This window comes from Mytilus edulis, chromosome 8 (assembly GCF_963676685.1).
Source record: "Mytilus edulis chromosome 8, xbMytEdul2.2, whole genome shotgun sequence".
NCBI lineage: Eukaryota > Metazoa > Mollusca > Bivalvia > Mytilida > Mytilidae > Mytilus > Mytilus edulis.
In genome coordinates, this window is record NC_092351.1 from 52867891 (window position 1) to 52885682 (window position 17792).

Here is a 17792-nt window from a genome sequence, read left to right on the forward strand (position 1 = left end):
CACCGATTTTTAGTCAGTACTCTCACATTTATTCACCATGAGGTCTTTGTATATGTGTGCCGTGTTTCTGTCTTGTTTGTCTTGTTCTTTTGGAGCAACTATTTTAGAATATTTACAGAGCAAACCAGCCAATTTTACATATGCCGTCCAAGCTATTAAAATTGCAAACTTGACGAGTGAACTTCAAACAGGAGGTATGATTATTTTTATATAAGTTTTTATGCCCCATTTATGGGCATTATGTTTTCTAGTCTATGTGTCCGTTTGTTCGTCCGTTCGTTCGTCCGTTCGTCCGTCTGTTCCGCTTCAGGTTCAAGTTTTTGGTCGAGGTAGTTTTTAATGAAGTTGAAGTCCAATGAACTTGAAACTCAGTAAACATGTTCCCTATGATATGATCTTTTTAATTTTAATACTAAATTAGAGATTTTATTCCATTTTCACGGGCCACTTAATCTAGAATATGATAGTGTGGATGGGGCATTCGTGTACTTGGGACACATTCTTGTTTATCATTCATTTACACATACGTACACGTTAACTTTGATCATTTCGTTTGCCCTTACTATTATAGCGTAGCAACATTGGTCCGTCCGTCCGTCTTATCTTGTTATAGTATTAGAATTGCAAACTTGACGAGTGAACTTTAGTCAGGAGGTATGGTATGATTATATTTCATTTAATTCTAAAAGTTTTATTATTCTTTTCCTACATGTACATGTTAATCTTGACCATTTCTAGATCTTTTGCCCTGACTATTATATCAAAGGAACATTGGTCCGTCCGTCCGTCCATCCGTAATCATCAGATAATCTTGAAGTTATGATCACATTCACATCGCATTTAATTTCGCCATTGGGTCCGACTCGAAGCTACTAGCTTACTGCACGTGTTTATTGTGAGGTAAATTTTATTTCAAATATATATATATAAATATATATACATTGTATATGCCAAATTACGATTGTGACCCGGAAATCACGGTTCAATAAATATAAATTAGTAGGATAGTGCGGGCGAGTATTAGTACGATGGAATTTTATTCTTAGTACAGTCGGTGTTATAACGCTTGTTAACATGTTTAACTGTCCCCATTCTGTTTGTGCTTATCCCAAGCGAGGAGGTTGATTTAACGGCCGTTGCTGTCTTATTAATTTTTTTGGTTTCTCGATATATCGCCTTATTGTTCGCTAGCTATAATTGTTCGCTATCTTCTGCCTGGTAGCGAGCAACCTGTAATTCAGTAGTTGTTTTTGGTTATTGAGTGCCATGACTTTTTCACTTTATTGATTTTAGCTCAAATCAAATAGTTTGGGACCTTTTACGGCAAACATTACGGCATAGATTAATTGCTCATTGCTGAAGGCCATATTGTGACTTGTTATTGTTTACATTCTTGTCCACTGGTCATTGTGGATAGTTGTTTCAATCCTTCCACATATCTTTATATGTATATTAAAGTTTGACTGATATATACTTTATTGGTGGGTATCTTATTGACTGTTGTGCATTAAGAGATAACGCTGTTTTAGAAGGAATTTTGTTGGAATACATTGTGATTTAAAATATAACTAAGTTAGAGGATATTTTGTCAAATAACAACGATGATATACATATCCTTGTATTTATATATATGGTTATAACTTGTATTCGTTGTATTGAAACCACTGTGACATCTCCTTTATAATATTGTACGTTGCAAGTCTTTTGTCTATTAACCCGTAGTCTTGGACCATTCTTTTTTTTATGCTGTAAACATTATTCACACCATCTTGGATATAGGGAGAGAAGATACTTGAAAGGAGCAAACCATATATAAGTTGATGAACACAGAAAATAACATGGCCAAAAGAAAAAAAGACTAAAAGACAAATACAATTGAGAATGGAAATGGGGAATGTGTCAAAGAGACAACAACCGGACCATAGAGCATTTCAAAACAAACAGTACGAAAACTACGAATAGAGCATGCAATGCAAACCATAGCAACCCCAAGGGAGCAAACTCGGAAAGATTTTCGTTTAATAACACTTTTGAATTTTCTAATTTGATTCTATATCTGTTTTAATTTACAATAGATATAATTATCATGATAATTTGAATTAAATAATCCAAAATGTACTGATGAATTTTTGTAATGTACAGGTCCATTTACGGCATTTATACCAACTGATGCTGCATTCCAGAAAATACCAGCACCCATTTTACAACAACTTTTAAATGATCAAACTGCCATCAGAAGTTTGTTGCTCAAACACGTGACAAATGGAGCACTCATTTCACCATTCATCAAAAGCGGAGACAATGAAGTATCCCTTGGTGGTACCAACTTAACTTTGACCAAAGATGGCGCTGGCGTAAGTAACTATATGAAAGTAGATATAACCTGTAATTTAAATTGGCGAAAAATATCAATAAGTTCCATTAAGTCTTGAGCCAATTTTATTCCAGTTTGCCTATTTCGTACATGTTATTATTACTTACATTTTTATTGTTCAGATATATTATTAAAAAATACTGAAATCCGATTGTGATACATCAATTAACATTAGGAGGTAGAAATAGATTAAGGGAAATAACTCCAAGGAAACAGTCTAGTGCTTATGAACTAGATTGTTCCTTAGTACTTGTTTCTTATTATCATATCAATAGATTATTGTTCTTTTAGGAGCTTGTGTATGTCTTTTGGAAAAAACTTTGATATTCCCGACATGTTTAAATAACTAAATATTTTGGGGTTAAAACATTCATTGTTATTGTCTAATTGACATGTACCCCAATGAAGGATGAAATTTGAAAAAAATATGCAGGACAGGAGTTTTGAGTAAAAAAAAAGGCAGGATGTGACACTTGCAAAAAAAAAAGTCAGGACGACAATTTAGGTAAAAAAAAGTCAGGATAAACTAAAAAAAAAAAAGACAGGACAAACTAAAAAAAAGAAGACAGGACCGATTAGAGTAAAAAATAAAAAGGCAGGACAAGATTACTGCTAAAAAAAAATGCAGGACAAAATTTTTCATCATAGCCCCCCCCCCCCCCCCTCCCCCCCCCCCCCCCCCCATAAAAATCAAATGGTAGCTCCCTTAGATTCAAACATTTTCAATATTGCAAACCGCACATTTCTATAAAAAGGTAAACACAGGAATTAAATAAACGTATATCTAACGTGATTTGCCTGCATTTCACATTGATTAAATTGGTTTTTATAATAAATTGATTTTATGTGCATTTGATTCCGGTCGATCATGAAATTGTAAGAACTATTGCATGCGATCAACCCTTAAGTTCCTTTGCCTTTGTTCTGAATATTAAACAGGTCGTCTCATATAAGGACGTTTTACAATTTTATTTGGACCCCGAACAAATGAATCAATTAACTATTAGTGCAGAGTTAGCGAGACCAACCATATATGGTGTCAGTAGAGTCGGTCTGAATTGATACGAAATAATCAATCGCGATCGTTTTATTACATCGACTCAAAATCATATTGAATCGATTATGATCGGCTTTCACGTTTTGTATGCTTTTGTGATTTATATTGTAGGCAGTAATGGTGAATGGTGTCAAAGTTATCCTTCCTGACGTCATAGTAACCAATGGTGTTGTACAAGGAATTGATTTCGTCTTCAATGTTCCCGCTGCAAGCGTCAATATGGTTGAGTATCTTTTGAAAAATTCAGACAAATTCAGTGATCTCACGGCAGCATTGACACTTGGTGGTTTACTGTCAGCACTAGAAGGTTAGTTTGTGTCAATACACTTGGTGGTTTACTGTCAGCACTAGAAGGTTAGTTTGTGTCAATACACTTGGTGGTTTACTGTCAGCACTAGAATGTTAGTTTGTGTCAATACACTTGGTGGTTTACTGTCAGCACTAGAAGGTTAGTTTGTGTCAATACAAAAGTGGTTTACTGTCAGCACTAGAAGGTTAGTTTGTGTCAATACAAAAGTGGTTTACTGTCAGCACTAGAAGGTTAGTTTGTGTCAATACAAAAGTGGTTTACTGTCAGGACTAGACGGTTAGTTTGTGTCAATACACTTGGTGGTTTACTGTCAGCACTAGAAGGTTAGTTTGTGTCAATACAAAAATGGTTTACTGTCAGCACTAGAAGGTTAGTTTGTGTCAATACAAAAGTGGTTTACTGTCAGGACTAGAAGGTTAGTTTGTGTCAATACACTTGGTGGTTTACTGTCAGCACTAGAAGGTTAGTTTGTGTCAATACAAAAGTGGTTTACTGTCAGCACTAGAAGGTTAGTTTGTGTCAATACACTTGGTGGTTTACTGTCAGCACTAGAAGGTTAGTTTGTGTCAATACACTTGGTGGTTTACTGTCAGTACTAGAAGGTTAGTTTGTGTCAATACAAAAGTGGTTTACTGTCAGCACTAGAAGGTTAGTTTGTGTCAATACAAAAGAGCATTCAACATGTGCGCCATGTCAAACAAAATTAAACGTTTTTCATTGCATGCGAACTGGTGTTTATTAGTTTGCCTAAATTCAATATGAATGCCTTCACATATATATACAATGGGTTTGAATCCCGGCTAGGGAAGATCAAATAATTTGCGAAAGCAAATTTGCAGATCTAACATTGTTGGGTAGATGTTTAGACGAGTTGTATTTTTATATATATCACACCGCTTTTGTTTGTCCTAGAATAAAGCACCACGAAATTATACTAGTAAACATTTGATAACGAAAAGACCCTAAGTAGAAATTTCATGCTTGGATCACACGACGCCTGACTCCCACAAGTATATCGCATTTTCAGTAACGGAAACCATACTACGAAAGTTACAAGAATTTGAATGAATGATGTTAAGTAAAAAAATCATGTTAAAAGAATTCTCATGAAAAAACAAATCTTATCGAAAAACCATGTGTTTTCCTGAGGACACGACCATTTAACTTCAAAAGGCGGAAAGGGGGGGGGGGGAGGGGAGCTTTACGTTTTTCTCTTAAAAAATATTCTGTTCCTAAGTTAATGAAAAAAACACTGTGGTCAAGCAGGTGACAAAAATATTCCCTCATACTTTTCAGTGTTAAATTTTGAAAACAATAATATGATTGATAGCGTCGAAAAATAACGTAAAAATAAGTTAAATGGTAACTGCCTTAAAAATGGTTCCTAGCACTGGGAACGGACATTTCTACATTTTTTTTAGTTTGGTTCCAAACAACTGGTTTACCCTAGCGGTCTTCTCTATTTGTGTATATTGTAATCGGATTATTTAAGAGCTCAACATTTGGTTTCGATGCATGTCTATCATTGAACTTGGATGCCCCTATGTCATTGACCTTGAATGACCCTTTATCATTGACCTCTAGTGTCACACTGACAGTTTCTCAACGTGCACCTTATTCTTATGATTTTTCTTTTGTAGGCCCAGGACCTTTCACGTTATTTGCACCAACAGATGCAGCATTCGCAACTTTGTCAACCTCACTACAAAGTCTAGCCTCAGATATGAATCTTTTTAAAAGTAAGATATTGCAGACATCTTCCAATCTTTTTGATGAGAAATCCATCATTATGATAGATAATTTTGTAAAAGTTATATACTTGCAACTTGAAACAGTACCGGACTCATTGGCACGTGTGAATTGCGAAAATCTAGAGAATTCCTAGAATTATTTGCGGCATGCTCCATATATCTATTTTTGTTTATGTCAAAAGTATTTTTTTCTTTCTTTCAAATTCCGCCGTGTGCTGTGCATGTACATTGTACAGTTATACCGAAAACCTATCATGAACACTTAAAATAAGAAGCTTACTGTTACAAATTCAGATCTGCGTCAGATAGAAATCGCCTAGATGCTTGTGCACGTGTGCATGTACTTGTATATAAGAGGGTCTGGATGGGGGGGGGGGGGTCTGTTATTCTGCAAAAATTTAATTTTCACCCCTTTTTTCTCTAATCTTTAAAAAATTAACCCCTTTTTTTCTCTAATCTTCAAAAAATTAACCCCTTTTTTTCTCTAATCTCCTTTTTTTTGCCCGTTATTTTCTAATCTTCATTTTTTGAGGGCATTATTCTTTAATCATTTAACCCCATCTAAACCCTCATATAACTTTGATATATTTTGAAACATTTAGATAAATACATGTCAAATGAAAGATGAATTCTGGTCTGTTTTGTAGGGTTCTTGTATCACCCCAATATCTAAAGCGTTACATAATTTGCGAATATAATTAGTAAACAGATTTCTTGCTATTCATTTTGCATACATTCGACGCACATAATGCAATACTGCCGCTTTCAACGTCGTGGTTCATTAATGTATCATTAAAACATAACCAAAACAAAGCGGGAAAACCAGCGAGTACAAAAACAATATAGTCTCGCCAGAATCTATTTGTCAAATCAATAGTATCATAATACAAAATGTATGTATCATATATCTTATCTTTTTATATAGATATTTTGAAATATCATGTGGTCAGTGGGTCTACATACGCTGCAGATCTTAAGGATGGACAAAAAGTATCAACTCTGGCCGGAAGTGCTTTTACAGTTACCAAAGCAGGCACAGGTGAGTATTAGGCATACGAACTAGTGGCATCAGCAGTGGTGGGTCCAAAGAGTGTGTTGGTGGTATGAGGTTGGAGTCCCCTTTCTTTGAACGAGCAATGTATTTGAATGGGACATATGGTTTAAACATTTCTCCTAGGTTGTGAGCCCTTTTAAAAATGACTGGATCCGTCCATGAGGAGAATAACAGAAGATTTTGATTTCATGCGAGTCAGATGGGTATCTTCTTTTTTTCATATTTTCTTTCTTTTTCTTTTTGTATAAATTTATAGGTCATTATTCTCTAATCTTTATATTTTAGCATCCCATTATTCTCTATTCTTTTTTTCTATATGTTTTCTCTAGTATGTAAACCCCTCTGGACCTTATACATGTATCTATGTTTCATGAAATGCATATGATAAAACCATAAAAAAAAGGTCCATGGAACCTTGTGCAATAGAATCATGGTAACAAAACACGTATAATATATTCAGGGGCGGATCCAGCCATTTCAAAAAGAGGATGGGGTTCAACTACATGTCCCCAATCAAATGCATTGATTGTCCCAAGAAAGGTGGGTTTCAACCCCCGGATTCCCCCTTCTGGATCCACCACTGAAATTGCTCGCAAGACTTTCGAATTCGTCCGAAATGACAACTTTATTTTATCTTTAATAGTTTGGTATTTAGTTTTAAAATTTTTAATATCTTTTCGTGATTAAAAAAACCCGCTGGATCTATTTATAGAAAAATGCTTTTATATTTTTCAGCCGTCAGTATTGACCACGCTCACGTTACACAGCCAGACATTCCAGTTCTCAATGGTGTTATACATGTTATTGATGGCGTACTTGTTCCCGCCACATTTTGATATTAAAATATGTTATAATATTTTTAACATTTTATTTGTTTGATTTTAATAGTTTTATACCAATTGTTGTATTATAATTATACAATAGAAAAACAAAGGATATGGGGTATCCAAACATGACACAAAATCAATACATGGACAGAAAAAAACCGGAAAAACACGAAAAGTCTAATATTAGGTCAGTTTTACAAAAAACAGTACAAAATATGGCAAACCGCCGTTATTCGACTTTGGTCAATACCTGAATGATTTAATGATTGAAGACCTGAAGAAACCTCGCTGTAGATGTCATATATGTTTAAAACTACTTCACGTTTTCCTGTAAATGTCCCAAATATCTAGCACTCGAGCGCTCTCCCACAAAAGTCCCATCTACTGGTAAATGCATTTCATTTTGAGATGATATAGTCTCTGATGATAATTTTATAAAAAATGAAAAACTTTTCCATACAACCAATGAGGGCCCTCATGGGGTTTTTGATTATGTGATTACTTGGCCGTTTTTTTAATGATTATTTGATTATTAAGCCAAATATTTCATGATTATTTGATTACCTAGGACTGTATTTTTAGTTTATGATTATTTGATTACTAAAGATAAGCAAATATTTAATGATTATGTGATTATATTGGCAAAAAAATTGTGATTATGTGATTACTAGGACCCCCCCCCCCCCCCCCCCCATGAGGGGCCTCACCAATACGAAACAGTTATACACAGTGGTGCATTAAATACATGTTAAACGTCTTTAACATATCCTATGTATCATTTTCTTGATGATTTAGATAATTATATAATTCGGTTGGCCCAACGATGTTTTACCTACAGCGTTCAATGGATGCGAACCCTTGCTTTTATAACTCATGGCATTCCGTGCGCATTATGCACCTACCATAGTCCTCGGCCACTATGTTAACTACGTTATACAACATATATCCATTGTCTATTGAGTAATGCCATTTCTCGTCGGCTTTATTGTGAGTTGTATCGCATAACTTACTCTTTTGTGATACGTAGATGGCACGTGTCGCAAAGAAAGTTCAGCTATTTTTGTCGCAAAGGAGGAAAATGTACTTACCATCATTCACAATAGTATCATGATGTAAAATACTAGTAGATTTAAATGTCACGAAACAACTTCACTCCAGACCTTCTCCTTCTGGTAAATATCAGAACCGGATTTAGAGGGGACCCAGGGATCCTGGCCCTTTCTTTTCTGGGAAAAATTTGGTTGATTATATAACGAACCACTGAAGTATGACCGAAGCGGGCCCTGTCTAAGTCAGTCAGTTTGCCCCCCCCCCCCCCCCCCCCCACACACACACACATTTTTTATATGATTATGATAGGTCGTTTGAAATGACGCTGAAAAATGTAAAACCTGTTGTTCTTCCATCTTTTTAAAACTCTTCAGACTTTAACAACTGTTAAAAAAAAACAAGACATGAAATGCATAAGCAAATTTGAAATTCTTAAGTTGAATACTAAGAAATAGAACCGGTCACGAATGTGTCGGAATAAAACATATACCCGTGTCAGCAAAACTCCAAAATTAGTGAGAACTGAAATTTTCGGAAAAACAAATACCACAAATCAAAGAGCAAGGTTAGGTGCACTTTAGGGGTTAATGTATTCTTATACTGCTCCACGTGTGCATCTCATTTAATAAGAGGTTTAGCTAGCTATAAAACCAGATTTAATCCACCATTTTCTATATAAGAAATATATATATACCTTGTCAGGAATATACCAATTGTTATCCAATCGTTTGATGTGTTCGAGCTTTTGATTTTGTTATTTGATTTCGGACTTTTCGTTTTGAATTTTCCTCGGAGTTCGGTATTTTTATCATTTACTTTCTGTTATTGTGATGCATTCAAACTCTTGAATCTAAATGAATGTATTTGATTGCGAAAACGTATTGAACAAACTAGAATACATTCGTCTAGACGTCTCGGAGACCTGCATTCTGCAACTTATATAAAAAAAAGAGCTTCTAAATTGTTATATCACAAGTGTCCATCTCTCATCATGGCGAGTTAATGATAATACCGCTTCAAAATTGTGTGCATTCTTGGTTCTTTTCTAGATTTATCGTCACATGAAACTGTCAAATCAAACACATTTTAAAACCAGAGAACTAGATATATCAATACTCGAAGATCTACATGACAAAAGAAATTCAAATGACAAGTCTAACACAGTGACTGTATGTTTTTGTTTACGAGGTAACATGGTTTAAAACCAACTTAAAACAGCATAGTGACTATGAATTATTCACATAATACGCAATACTATAAGTTTAATGGTTGCTCAAAAAGCAATCAGATTGAACTACAGATGACGTGTCTAAGTTTTTTCTTACAAGGATATGACAACACCCCAATCTGGTAATCATGATATCAGCCTATTATAAAATAACAGCTTTCAAATGTTTGAAGGTGTACATATCAATGCAAAAAAAAACAGAGAATCTCAAATTGTTTTTTAAAACAGAAAGTAGAATGGATCGTTAACAGATTTTGATGGGATAAGTCAATGAAAATCCATGTTCTGCAATACGACAAAACCGTGCAAAAAAATTGACAAAGGTCACCAGCCCGTCATCTTTCATCTAATACCTTTATTACTAAAACAAATTCTATATATGTATTATTGTATACATACTTTATATTTAATCCGATGCGTGAGAATTATTTTGTTTTACATAGGTGCTACTTTCCAGTGTCTTCTTACCCGTGCCCGATTAGCTGGTGTTACATTTTACAAAGTCTATCTAATTTATTTTATCAAAGAATACAACTCAAGAAAGTGCTAGGGGCCGTTTTAAACTTGCAATGAAGTGAGATTTGTTTTTGCTCCGTATTGAAGGCATCACTATGACTTTAATATTATCAGCATTTAAATCGCTGATCCTTTGCCTTTTGTATGTGTTTTGCTGTGCCTGTACTGATTCTGTGTCAAAAATGGAAACCCAATATCGTTTGTTTTTCTATTCACGTATTGCTACAACCTCAAAGTACTAGTGCTCTTTGGAGTGAAGCTGTGTTGCATTACATTTTATGAATTGTGAAATAAATTCAAGAATTACAGAGATCTTCCAAAGTTATCAGCGGCATTAAATGCTGTTTATCAGTCTGTAGTTATAGCCGTGTTGCGTTTAGTGTAATGTTGTTGGTATTTTTTTTTTGTCATTTTCGTTTATTTCCATGATATTGTCAGTTTGTTTTCGGCCTATCATTTTAATATTCCATTTGGTATCCTTTGCCTCTCGTCAGATATATAAATGTAGAAAAGGAAATTTGAAAAAATAGACAAATCCACATTTTATTTATTATGTATTTACAAATTCATGATTTGTGTTCTCAATGAGCTTGGGATGAGCACGTGGTTAATCATGTGGACGACTCCATTTGTTGCGCTGATATCTGGTTTGATGACGCTTGTTGTTCCATCAACATGGACAGTTGTTCCTAAAAAAAAGTAAACAATTGCTTATCATAGACTTTTGAGATATCTGCAACCGTGTTGTATAAGTATGAAAATTTCAGGGACTGAATTTTCGGCTCTCCCTTGACACCATTTGCGAGTATGGTCTTGGGGAAACGATAATAGTCCGTCGGAAGGGGACGATAAATGGCTGACCCGTGTTAAGAGCGAGCCATATCTCTTGCACGTTATAGACACTCTAAGGCTTGTAGATTTCGAAAAAGAGCAGGCTAATGCCGCTACAAGGCAGCACTCGCACCCGCAAAGTGGAAAGGGATTAATATAAGTTACAAAACTTGTTTCCCAATCCACTATAAATAAATATGTTTAAACTAAGTATTTGCGAGTCTAAGCTAACAGTTCTTTAAAATATTTGACATATCAACTTTACGAAGGTTCGAGATGAAGGCTGTAGCCAGTAAGGTCAAATCATCATCATACAAATGGAAGAGAAAAAGTCCCGCTAAGAAAGATTCCAAAATCATTCCTCATGGATGTTATTTTGGTGAGATATAATTAACAATGTGCAGATAGTCTTGAACCTCTTCTTAAAGGCATTAAATTTCTCCTATACATGTATATAGAACCCCTAAATGGAATATGCAAGAGGGGTCATAATAGCAGCTGAGGTCTCTATGTTCCATAGTTCGTATACATTTGTTTTTAACAAACATCATATCCAAACTACATCTTTGCCATAAATTGATCGACAAAGTCAATGCTACTATAAAAGAACTAGCACAAACATGGGACAAATCGAGATAAATGTTAAATTACTTGACAGGACTCTATGAATATGCAAGTAAATACGGATTTGTTTGAGAAACCGGCGGAAGATGTGCACAACCCAAGATATTTGTCAAAAGTAAAATCACAAAAATACTGAACTCCGTGGAAAATTCAAAACGGGAAGTCCCATCAAATGACAAAATCAAAACCTCAAACACAACAAACGAATATGTTACAACTGTCATAATTATCTAAAAGTACAACAAACAAACTGTAATAATATGAAAGTATACATAATTATGCCCGTTCTTGTCCAGGCTTCTATCTATAGTACTTACCAAAGAATGAAGCTGAAATTCGCTCACGATCTGCTTCTTCCAATGTGTGTAGAGATCCTGAGTGTAAACCGTCTTTGTAAATTGTTCCAGGTATAACATGATACAATAAGACCTCTAAAACGATAAAGTAAAAAGTCATACATCAAATGCGATTTGTAAATATTTAATCATTGAAAGTTTGTTGTTGCGTTTTTGTTTCTGACTGGTCATTTCTTCGTTAGTTCGTTTTTGAATTTTTGTATTAAAATATATTTTTTCTTTTGATTTATTTTTATTATTTTTTTAATATATACATAAAGTATGCCTTCAATCTAATTAAAATATTGATCTCTGATTACGTTATACTACATCATATGTAGTATAACGTAATCAGAGATCAATATTTTAATTAGATTGAGTATGCCTTTTATGTTTGAATAGTATATTAACTATTCATTACACAATGACAACGGATATGTTTCAATTGTTGTAACTTTAATCCAGTTTTTAGTGGGGTGTTGCTCAGTTTTTGGTTTTCTATGTTGTTTTGTGTACTGTGGTTTGTCGGTTTGTCTTTTTCTATTTAAAGTTGTCAGTTTTATTTCGACTTTTGAGTTTGAATGTCCCTTCGGTATCCTTCGCCTCTCTTTCGGGACTGACAGCTTTATACTAGTATCTTATACATGCAGGGTGTAGAAAACGAACTAATAAAACAAAAAGACGATTTAAAAGCATACTTTCACGGCTGGTAATCTACACACGCAGAACATTTGGTTCTGCAATGAAAACCGTGAGAGAATTTTCCGGTTGTGCTTGAGTGGAATAATTGTCACCGCTTCAAAAGGTATGTACATTTCTAAATCTCAATTTTCTTATTCAACTGATCAAAATATTGAAAATCGGAGAATGCTATGCTGTGATGAATACTTTAACGAAGAGATACATGTATCATTTACTGTTGTACGTAGAGTTGAACTCCTACAAAATCAGTTGTCCCACGAGAAATTGCCTAAAAAAGTGACATTTCAATTTTGAATGGTTCTATTTACAGACCTAAAAGTTCAAATTTAGTATTTTTTTCGGGCAATGGGTATGAATGTTGCTTTTGGCGGCGTGTGCGCTGTTCTGTGTTGATAGACGTCTTTATAATTCCAAAAACAACATTTTTCCATGAAGTCATGCGTGAGGGGATCGGTTCTGATTGAGGAAATCGTGAATGCGTGAGGGGAAGTACAAACAATTTTTTTAATCTTTGGCTTTGTGACTTTTGTTGACTCAATAAATGTGATCAAATCAATGCTGATTAAAAAGCACAGATTTATCCTTATACTTTAATAGATGTTAACTGATCACTGATTTAATGAAATCAAACTATTAATTGTTTGTTCAATTTCAGAAAATGCCATTGTTCAAACTTGAGGAAAAAGGAAAAGAGGACTGAAATTGACTCTCTACAAAAAACCATGGAGATACAAGTTATCCCCGCCCTCGAAGCGAACTAAACCCCCTGATAGTAGTCCTGTCGTCAAATATACGTCACAGAGATCACCACATATATCTAAGAAAATTATATCGCCGATGAAAACTTCGACACCTATTAGACGAAATCTGTTCGCCCAATATCACGAAATATTCGAAACAACACAAGCAGATATACAGATGATTCTAAAAACACAAAATTTGATATTGTTTAAATATTTTGATTTATACAATAAATCACAAAATATTCCTTATATGAATAAAGTCTAACTATTGAATTGCAAATCTGTCTCCATATTTGCAGATGTGGGCAAATAATCGATCTAGTTTTTACTTGTAGCAAGAAAACAAAATCGTTGACAACATTTTTTGTCTTTATTCTTCGTAAAACATATTATTACACCTAGGTTCCTACAATTATTTCAAAATCCAATCTCATAAATGTTTTAAAGCACACTCACAAATGTGTTTTTTCATGAACAATGTAGCCAAATTTAGGTAAGTTTCAACGACTCATAGCTTGAATATAAAGATATGAATTTTACCTCCCCTCACGCATTCACGATGTCCTCAATCAGAACCGATCCCCTCACGCATGACTTAATGAAAAAATGTAGTTTTTGGAATTACTAAGACGTCTATCGACACAGGACAGCACACACGCCGCCAAAAACAACATTCATACCCATTGCCCGAAAAAAAAACTAAATTTGAACTTGTAGGTCTGTAAATAGAACCATTTCAAAATTGAAATGTCACTTTTTTAGGCAATTTCTCGTGGGACAACTGATTTTGTAGGAGTTCAACTCTACGTACAACAGTAAATGATACATGTATCTCTTCGTTAAAGTATTCACCACAGCATAGCATTCTCCGATTTTCAATATTTTGATCAGTTGAATAAGAAAATTGAGATTTAGAAATGTACATACCTTTTGAAGCGGTGACAATTACTCCACTCAAGCACAACCGGAAAATCCTCTCACGGTTTTCATTGCAGAACCAAATGTTCTGCGTGTGTAGATTACCAGCCGTGACTTTATCATAGATACACTAGACCTATAACAAAACTTACTCTTTAGGAGATCTGGGTTAGCCAAAAGCTTGTCAACTTTGTCTCCTAGAGCTGCAAAGGCAGCATTTGATGGTGCCATCAAAGTGAAAGGACCTTCTGTAAAATAATTATTGATTTAGAGATAAATTTGTGTTTGTTACATTCTACGCCTTATTTTTTTTTTGAAATAAAAAAAAAATGTCCTTGTCAGATTGAATTATCTACCCCTTAACGATTGCACTTAGCAAACTTTACAGGTTATACAACAAACGGTTGTAAGTAAAACATTACATTTCTCACATGTTTTATACTTATTTACTTTTTCTTGACACCGACGTATTTGGCTTCTGGTAATATCTTGCGTGAAGACAAGCTGTTCTGTGAACATTTCGACTGAATACTAGTATATCCAGTACAGTATCCCACGATTTATACCTTTCGATGTTCTTTTTTATGTTACGGAAATATCTACGCATCTTTTAAATTTTCGTATTTAATTTCAAATTTATAGAGAATGAAATCTAGAACAAAAATTAACAGTGGTTAACATGCTTCTGAGTAGCTTGAGTTATTCATAAAACGGACGTAAATTAATTGAAACCCACCCACGAGCTACATATTTCGAAGTTACTAACCTTGAAGGGCCTCAACAAGACCAGCGGCCTTTGCTGCAGCTACAAGTGTAGAGAAGTTGCCATCAGCTGTCAAAACATCAACAATACTTCCGGCTGCTGGCATCATGACGTCATGGACAATATGGACGACACCATTACTGGCCATTATGTCTGATCGGATAATTCTAGAACCTTCAGCTGTTACATGTCTCTGAATTAAATAAATAATATATGTTATTTTACATGATTATGAGAGTTAAAGAATGTGTGACGGAAATGATTTTCCAAATCCTGCTTTTTGCAATTTTGATCTCATTTCTATTTTTCAATTTGTTATCTTTTTTACCCCACTTTATCCCATATTCCCACTTTTTTTACCTGATAATTTCAAATCTAAAATAAACTCACTCTTGCTGTGAAATAATAGTTGATTCTGATTTTGGTTCCTGCCAAACTGTCTAGCTGGAGTTCATTAACATGAAGATCTTTCAGTTTGTATATACCATTGACAACGTGGTATTTGAGGGTTTCAGCGAGTGTGTTTGGGTCCTTCTTAAGGGCCGTAAGAGTATCATTTCCAAGTCTCTCGAATGCATAGTTGTATGGTGCAAAAACTGTGAATGGACCTAAAAGGGAGATAGTAAGATATGTATTATTTTAGCTAATCTACAATCAATTCTGACTGCATACCTAACATATCAATGTACTGTGTTACAAATCTTAGATTCTACTGACGAAGATATGTTACCCGAGGCCACCGCCAGTTGAATTTTGAGTTAAGCCTAGGTTGCCAAGTTGTCTAGAGCGCTGGACACAGTGTAGGCGGTAATGTCTCGATATCCCAATAACATGAGTTGGAATCCCAGCGAAGAAAGAACACACATTTGCTTCCTCAAATTTGAAGATTAAACATTGTTGTGCTGATGTTAAGAGTACTTGTGAATATAATTTGAGTTTGAAGCCATGTATGACCTTCACTGGTCATTCAATGAATGGAGCTGTCGTAGAGTTTTCCCTCGTTTAGACGTACTTGTCTCCATTGATATATATAAAAGAAGCAATCCTGTGTTAGGATGCTAAAACGGCCCAACCACTGTTCTGCTGTTTGTATGTTAACCGCAGCCAGTTTGAAAATCAGGAAAGCACATATACACTTAACAGTTCTTATTCCTATCAAGTTTCAAAATATTGGACCAAATTTCATTTGTTTTGACAATTGTGTAATTTCCATGGAAACGGCGGCATATTTTTGGGAATTCCAAGTTAAAATACCATATCCATGTATTCAAGTTAATAATTCTATACAAAGTTGTATTTTGTTTGAAGCATTTAAACATTTTTTAGTTCCCCTATATTTTCGTCCATCCAACAATATTTTGTCCAGATTCCCAGTTTGTTTTTATTCTTAAAGGTTTTGATAGTGAACTCTTTTTTAATGGTACTCCTGGTACTCTGTCAAGTAAGAGCAAGTAAAAGAAATAATAAAGCTTACAATTGGTAAAATTTAGGGGGAAATTATCTGTTATTGTTTACCACATGCAGAACAAAATCATCGGAAATAGTATACCCCCTTTTTTCAAGGTCTTGCTGGTTGTGAAAATAAATACACATTTTGTATGATTTGTACAGGAAACATATCAATATGTCATAATAGAATGTAATTGTAAAATAAAATACGATAGAATAACTCTTAATCTAAGTTTTAAGCTAAACTCTTAGGCAGCAACCATTTGATTTTCTGGGGGGGGGGGGGGGGGGGCTATGTTTTTTTTTTGGAAAAAAAAGTTTGTTTCCAGTTTTTGGAGAAAAAAATAATTTGTTTTTGATTCTGAGAAAAAAAAATTGTTTGTTTCACCCTCAGCTGCCACTATATGTAGTGCTAAAATTGAAAGAAAAAAATTGTTTTCGACTTGTCGCGAAAAAAATAGATTGTTTTTCGCCGCAGGCGAAAAAAAAAATTTGTCTAGAAAAAAACCCATAGCCCCCCCCCCAGAAAATCAAATGGTTGCTGCCTTATTAGTTTGTTTGTTAAAATTGTTTTTTTGTATTTCTGCATCATATTTTTCGGATTTGATTGAACATCTGGGCCGATCATGTTCTGTTAATTTAAAACCCAAGATGACGAAAATACTACCCTAAGCGAAAATATTCTTATTTTACAAAATTACCTCCTTGGCTCAAAACATCTGCTAATCCAGCTGTCTTCACCAAATCTACTAAGATTGATTCTGAGCTACGTGCCGCAAGTACAGAAACAATATCATTGGTGGCAGGGGTCGTAGCCGCCAAACAAAGAGGGACGAAAACGGAGAGGAGTATCACTTTCAACATGGTTCAAGATCAGTAAAGATAGTAAAACCAAAATTATCACAAATTTGTAGATTTTAGTGATAAAGTACTTACGTTAGATTCGTGTCTATGTGTGGGAAAACCCATATGCTGGAATGCCTTTATCTTAGACTGTTTGCCGAATGTCAAATGTTAACCTTCAGATAAAGGACTATCGTTACATATGTAATTTGAATGACTTCTTAAACTTTTATTCACATTTCGGGTCTTACATAGAAATTTCTAAATGTTTCTGTTCTATTGTTGAATATCCGGCATGGCCATATATGCCTTCACATTTCAATTATTTAACTAAAATTAAAGTATAAAAATATCAAGGACTGATTCTTTTGAATCTTAAATGAAGGATATTCTGTTCGCTATAAATAAATAAAAAAG

The 17792-nt window shown here is 34.5% G+C and overlaps 2 protein-coding genes across 2 annotated transcripts; one reads left to right on the forward strand and one right to left on the reverse strand.

Annotated features, from left to right (window-relative positions):
- The first annotated feature begins 16 nt into the window (after positions 1 to 16).
- On the forward strand, positions 17 to 7409 carry LOC139485852 (periostin-like). Its single transcript, XM_071270492.1, has 6 exons — positions 17 to 194; positions 2143 to 2354; positions 3543 to 3738; positions 5382 to 5480; positions 6418 to 6531; positions 7282 to 7409. Exons 1-6 carry the CDS (start codon positions 38 to 40, stop codon positions 7380 to 7382), a joined length of 879 nt encoding a protein of 292 aa, XP_071126593.1. The 5' UTR covers positions 17 to 37; the 3' UTR covers positions 7383 to 7409.
- Positions 7410 to 10696: 3287 nt separating this feature from the next.
- Positions 10697 to 17427, reverse strand: LOC139485853 (transforming growth factor-beta-induced protein ig-h3-like). The gene is made up of 6 exons (XM_071270493.1): positions 17234 to 17427; positions 15474 to 15691; positions 15087 to 15276; positions 14473 to 14568; positions 11940 to 12053; positions 10697 to 10856 (listed from the first exon to the last, which is right to left on the reverse strand). Exons 1-6 carry the CDS (start codon positions 17394 to 17396, stop codon positions 10726 to 10728), a joined length of 912 nt encoding a protein of 303 aa, XP_071126594.1. The 5' UTR covers positions 17397 to 17427; the 3' UTR covers positions 10697 to 10725.
- Between the last annotated feature and the right edge of the window lie 365 nt (positions 17428 to 17792).